This window comes from Salmo trutta, chromosome 25 (genome assembly GCF_901001165.1).
Source record: "Salmo trutta chromosome 25, fSalTru1.1, whole genome shotgun sequence".
Classification (NCBI taxonomy): Eukaryota; Metazoa; Chordata; class Actinopteri; order Salmoniformes; family Salmonidae; genus Salmo; species Salmo trutta.
The window spans coordinates 6,391,747-6,398,541 of record NC_042981.1 but is presented as its reverse complement, the minus strand read 5'-3'; the positions used below and the strand labels follow the sequence as shown (position 1 = coordinate 6,398,541).

General features: G+C 41.4%; 1 protein-coding gene across 7 annotated transcripts in view; it reads left to right on the top strand.

The window, feature by feature from the left end:
- LOC115161916 (solute carrier family 22 member 13) overlaps positions 1 to 6,138 on the top strand; it is a 13,262-nt gene extending 7,124 nt beyond the window's left edge. For 5 of the 7 annotated variants that reach the window (XM_029712746.1, XM_029712747.1, XM_029712745.1 and 2 more), the window contains 2 exons: positions 307 to 557; positions 5,350 to 6,138. In XM_029712746.1, the coding sequence (XP_029568606.1) occupies positions 307 to 557; positions 5,350 to 5,441 (343 nt within the window). In that variant the 3' untranslated portion in view covers positions 5,442 to 6,138. Of the gene's footprint in view, positions 1 to 306; positions 558 to 5,349 lie in introns of those variants that run through there. The other 2 variants (XM_029712748.1, XM_029712749.1) reach the window with 2 other exon arrangements.
- The last annotated feature ends 657 nt before the right edge of the window (positions 6,139 to 6,795 follow it).

Here is a 6,795-nt window from a genome sequence, read left to right as displayed (position 1 = left end):
TTGACGTTGAGACTGGTGTTTTGCGGGTACTATTTAATGAAGCTGCTAGATGAGGACTTGTGAGGGATCTGTTTCTCAAACTAGACATTCTAATGTACTTGTCCTCTTGCTCAGTTGTGCACCGGGGCCTCCCACTCCTCTTTCTATTCTGGTTAGTACCAGTTGAATTATTACTGTTATCCTCTCAACACAGCAAGTACAGTGTCCCCTACTGTGTGTGTGTGTGTGTGTGTGTGTGTGTGTGTGTGTGTGTGTGTGTGTGTGTGTGTGTGTGTGTGTGTGTGTGTGTGTGTGTGTGTGCTTCAGACAGAAGTGTGTGGGCATGGTGTGTCTGTGTTACAGGGTGGGCTGTATCCTGAATGCGGTGGTCAGTCCTAGAGGAGAAACCATCCCATTGGCCGCTATGATTCTTTATGGGAGTGGCCCCATTGTTGGGGCGGGACTGTGTCTGTTTCTACCGGAGACCAGTGGTGTGCCGCTCCCTGATTCGCTGGAGGACTGTGACAAACAGCCCAGACTTCATCTACCAACCTTCCCTTCCCTTTGGTCTTCAGAGGGTGAGAGACCCCTGACGTGTGTGTGTGTGTGTGTGTTTCTAAGTCAAAATGTCGAGATCTACTGCTTATATATATATATATATATATATATATATATATATATATATATATATATATATATATTTAACACAACTATTAACTTCTATGGGCTAGGTGGGACGCTTGCACCCTAGTCAACAGCCAGTGGAATCACGTGGAGTGAAATACAAATACCTAAAAAATGCTACAACTTCAATTTCTCAAACATATGACTATTTTACACCATTTAAAAGACAAGACTCTCATTAATCTAACCACATTGTCCGATTTCAAAAAGGCTTTACAGCGAAAGCAAAACATTAGATTATGTCAGGAGAGTACCCTGCCAAAAATAATCACACAGCCATTTTCAAAGCAAGCATATATGTCACAAAAACCAAAACCACAGCTAAATGCAGCATTAACCTTTGATGATCTTCATCAGATGACACTCCTAGGACATTATGTTATACAATACATGCATGTTTTGTTCAATCAAGTTCATATTTATATCAAAAAGCAGCTTTTTACATTAGCATGTGATGTTCAGAACTAGCATACCCACCGAAAACTTCCGGTGAATTTACTAAATTACTCATGATAAACGTTCACAAAAAACATAACAATTATTTTAAGAATTATAGATACAGAACTCCTTTATGCAATCGCGGTGTCAGATTTTATAATAGCTTTTCGGCGAAAGCACATTTTGCAATATTCTGAGTACATAGCTCGGCCATCACGGCTAGCTATTTTGACACCCACCAAGTTTGGGGCTCACTAAACTCAGAATTACTATTAGAAAAATTGGATTACCTTTGCTGTTCTTAGTCAGAATGCACTCCCAGGACTTCTACTTCAACAACAAATGTTGTTTTGGTTCCAAATAATCCATAGTTATATTGAAATAGCTGACCGTAGCACTGTTTTGTTCGTGCGTTCAGGTCACTATCCGAAGGGTGACGCGCGAGCAAATTTCGTGACATAAAAAATCAAAATACCGTACTTAGAAGCATGTCAAACGCTGTTTAAAATCAATTTTAATGCTATTTTTCTCGTAAAATAGCGATAATATTCCAACCGGGAAACGTTGTATTCATTCAAAGGCTGAAAGAAAAAAATGGAGTAGTGTCGTGAACGCGCATCTCAGTCTCACTGTCCCCAGGCTGACCACTCACAAACTCTGCTGCTGTTCTTTGCCCAGAGACAGCAGACACCCCATTCCACTTTCCACCTTGCAACATTAACCAATTAAAACCAGTTCTGTAGCAATAAGGTTTGTGCAGTAAGCTATAGGCCCAATACATTATCACTGCACTGCTTTGCTTGAATTGTTCTGCTAATGCATTGTTGTTTTGGACTACTTTTTAAATGATATTTTAACATTTGAGGCTCTATGAACACAGCGGTAATAGATCAGCTGCTGTATTTGAGCTGAGTGAGTTTACATTTTAAATAATTAGCTTTTATTATTTCATTTCATTTTATAATGTTTTATTTTTATTATGGTGCCTGGATCTGATGGTCAGTCTCAGTGGAGGGCTGAGAGCAGTAGACTGAGGGTCCGTCTCTCAACATTCCCTCTGCTCTCCCTTTCCTCCACTGACCCAAAAGGGACACCATCTTCCAGCTGAAGTCGAAACTCGAGTCGAACCGCATTATTTCTGCCTCGTGCACAAATACATGTTGTTACTCCTGTGAACAGAGGAAGTGAAATATTCCTGGATATTAAAAAAAGACCCAAGCTGCTAATAATAACAACACAAGTCTATAGATACACTTTCCTCCTCATTCATTACTGCTGCAGTGTTGGTTGTAGTGCTGAGTGGAAGTAGGGATAATGCACATTTTATGACTTATAAAAGTGTTGAATACAAAGTCTTGACAGTTTCGAGTAAGAACTTAAACATAAACTCAATCATAAAAACAGCATCTCTTTGCTGTATTCGTTGACAGTCTCTCTCTAGTCGTGGTTTTAAACGTTTAGAGACAGCAGGTCTTTGCTGTATTCGTTGACAGTCTCTCTCTAGTCGTGGTTTTAAACGTTTAGAGACAGCAGTTCTTTGCTGTGTTCGTTGACAGTCTCTCTCTAGTCGTGGTTTTAAACGTTTAGAGACAGCAGTTCTTTGCTGTGTTCGTTGACAATCTCTCTAGTCGTGGTTTTAAACGTTTAGAGACAGCAGGTCTTTGCTGTATTCATTGACAGTCTCTCTCTAGTCGTGGTTTTAAACGTTTAGAGACAGCAGGTCTTTGCTGTATTCGTTGACAGTCTCTCTCTAGTCGTGGTTTTAAACGTTTAGAGAGAGCAGGTCTTTGCTGTATTCGTTGACAGTCTCTCTCTAGTCGTGGTTTTAAACGTTTAGAGACAGCAGTTCTTTGCTGTGTTCGTTGACAGTCTCTCTCTAGTCGTGGTTTTAAACGTTTAGAGACAGCAGTTCTTTGCTGTGTTCGTTGACAATCTCTCTAGTCGTGGTTTTAAACGTTTAGAGACAGCAGGTCTTTGCTGTATTCATTGACAGTCTCTCTCTAGTCGTGGTTTTAAACGTTTAGAGACAGCAGGTCTTTGCTGTGTTCGTTGACAGTCTCTCTCTAGTCGTGGTTTTAAACGTTTAGAGACAGCAGTTCTTTGCTGTGTTCGTTGACAGTCTCTCTCTAGTCGTGGTTTTAAACGTTTAGAGACAGCAGGTCTTTGCTGTATTCGTTGACAGTCTCTCTCTCGTCGTGGTTTTAAACGTTTAGAGACAGCAGTTCTTTGCTGTGTTCGTTGACAATCTCTCTAGTCGTGGTTTTAAACGTTTAGAGACAGCAGGTCTTTGCTGTATTCATTGACAGTCTCTCTCTAGTCGTGGTTTTAAACGTTTAGAGACAGCAGGTCTTTGCTGTATTCGTTGACAGTCTCTCTCTAGTCGTGGTTTTAAACGTTTAGAGACAGCAGTTCTTTGCTGTATTCATTGACAGTCTCTCTCTAGTCGTGGTTTTAAACGTTTAGAGACAGCAGGTCTTTGCTGTATTCGTTGACAGTCTCTCTCTAGTCGTGGTTTTAAACGTTTAGAGACAGCAGGTCTTTGCTGTATTCGTTGACAGTCTCTCTCTAGTCGTGGTTTTAAACGTTTAGAGACAGCAGTTCTTTGCTGTGTTCGTTGACAGTCTCTCTCTAGTCGTGGTTTTAAACGTTTAGAGACAGCAGGTCTTTGCTGTATTCGTTGACAGTCTCTCTCTAGTCGTGGTTTTAAACGTTTTGAAATCTCACAGCAGCTCTTTGCTGTATCTTTCTTTAATGCCTGGTACTTTACTGAAGACACGGTCATCTGAGACATCCAATTGGCCAGCGGTGCGCTTGATTTGCTCTCTGCACCCACCAGGAAGGCAGTTTGTACCTATGAAACGATTCAAAATGGCAATAGTTTGCCTATCTTGCGTGCAGAGTGAATCAAGTGCACCTGCCACCAACAGCGTGAGATGAATAACAAGGAACACAAGGCTTTATCGTTGTTTATTTTTTTACATAAATGTTTGGTGATCGAATAGAAATGCCTTGGAGATGGCGATCAACTGGTTGGTGACTTGTTGTCTCTCTTCAGTGTGTCGTCAACAGCATCTGACTGTGAAACGCTATACTCAAGAGTTCACAGGCAGCTGGTGTGTTACGTAACCTCTCCTTTTAGGTCAGCTATTTACCCCCTTTCTAACTCTCCCTCTAACTCTATAGGGCTGCAACGTCCCTCTTTCTGCGGTTATGGTTCCAGGGATTCACACAGCCACTCATTTTCAGCATACAAATTTTAACATGCTTTTTTATCGTGTTTCCAAGTGGTGAATAGCTACAAAACTGGTGTGAATCATTAATTCAGAAGATTAGATTAGAAGATTAGAAATCGCTTTACAAAAACGGTGTTATATATTTTTTTTAAGTCAAGGGTACAACACTGTGCACGTAGTTAGGAAGCAAAAAACAACGAATCCCATATAGCATTGCGGTCTGTATCGTCCAATCACAGAACAGATGCAAGTCACGTGGTCTGTTAGAGCCGCTAAGAGATTACGTGACTCGTATCTGCTCTGTGATTGGACGATACAGACCACGAGGCTCATGGTTGGTGTAGGTTTTGTTGCACTTTGAAACATAAACTGACGGTAAAAGAAGGATTTCTCAACACAGAGGTATGAGTTTATGTTTCACCTCATTATAGGAATTGTTTTGCAATCTCAGTAGAAAATACTACGTCTACGTTGCATAGTGATATTGCTAATATTAAAATATTACCATGGGTTTCGAGGGTTGAGAATCCTATTCCGGAAACCCTCGTTGCTGCCGTGTGTCATGTGACCCGTTTCATTTCCTACCCGCTGAGCAGACACCAGTTAAACGTCTAGTATTCATTTATATTTGATTGAGTTGTCTGTCAGCTTACGTGAATTCAACAAGAAATAAACAAAACATTTGGCCATGTCATTTGATTTAGGTTAAAAGTTGGGTAGGGGAATAAAATCTCCCCCCGAATCCATTAGGTTGATGACTTTTTTGCAAATCCAATCAGTTTCCCATGTTGATTCCACATCATTAAATATGTATATATATTTTTTTTAAATGATGTGGAAACAATGTTGATTTAACCAGTTTGTGCCCAGTGGGAAAACCATAACCCCCAGTCTGTGGTCTGCTGACCAGAGTCCTGGACCAAGAAGCATGTTCAATAGAGACACATTCTGAGGAATAGTGGACTCTTGTAGGTTAACGTCTCTCCAGCTGAGATTTGTGTGTATTTCCTGACAGGTGCTCAGCGGATGCCCCAGCTGACAAAGCCTGTCCATTCCTGGGAGACAGACCCAGAGAAGCCCTCCCACAACCCACAGGATCTCAACTGACTCAAACTGCACGTACTCACACACACACACACCACAAACACACACACATGCTGAAGATACATGCATTTGAAGTTCCATGGTGTTCAGTTGGTACAGAACACAAGAAACTGGGAGGTACTACCTGAACTTTGAACAATAAACATTGCAATACATTTTGCGACGTTGTGCCCTACTGAACACGACCCTGGTTTTAGTGTTTTATAGGTTAGATCCTGTATCTCCCACAGCCTGTAGAGGCTTGCTGACAGCGTGTTTAAACACAGACCTGTCAGTGTGAGATGTGAGGAAACATTGCTAATGTAGCATTGTGTAAACAGCTCTGCAGGAAGGTTCTGTGTGTGCATTTTCTGTACGTCTGTGTTATCCTTGCACAATCATGAACCTCCCTTGCACCTTGCTGACATTTCTACACTGTTTTTCATGTCATGTTGACTTGAGATGGGGGGGCGCTGTCTTATCATAAAGGGTGTGGTCTTGTTGCTGTATGTTTTGTATTGAAATCTGATGTCTGTAGTTATGTCTAGGAATGTTGTCCTGTCCGGTGGCAGGGTCACGCTGTTGAAATGACCAAATGTTTCCATTATGTGCTGTTGTGTGTTCTTATAGGACTATGACAGGCTGAGGAATGTTCTCCTGGACAGGCTGTACATTTCCTGTTCTTTGCTATTAAATAAAAAACTAGAATTTTTCAATTTCATAAGAATGTGTGTTTGTCTGGCTTGGGTTGCAACATTCCGGTAACATCCCCCTGTTTTCCAGAAATCCTGGTTAGATGATTCCTGGTATTACATGGGAATAAGCAGCAAATCCGGGAATCCTCCAACCAGGATTTCTGGGAAACCAGGGAATTTGGGGAAAGTTACCCTACCAGGGGCAAGAATCAACTATAAAGAAATCAGGGATCCTCACACGGAGTCCAGTTGCTCTGAAGTACATTATTACCCTCGACGAAGATGAAACTAGGGAACCATATTCTGTGTGTCTGTGGGCCCCTCATTTCTTTATCTGCACCGGTGGTTTAGGAGTTTAGGATGTGCATATCACCCTCCTGTTCTGCAATAATCAACTTAGTCACCCTGGACAATCATTCACCATTTACACAAATCCATTCACACGTACAAACAAAGCGCGTGCTTAGTGGTGCATTGACATGGGGAATTAGAACGAAATCACCTCTATGACATCGTAGAAAGAGGAGGAAGGGAAGCGCTACTGAGGTACACAATAGTACATTTTAGTAGACAGAAGGTGCTCTTTGGTAAAAGGGGTGAATTGGTCATCAAAAAGAAAGGAGGACCAAGGCACTCTTCATATAATGAATTAAAATGCCTCTATACACCTATACGACATCTTG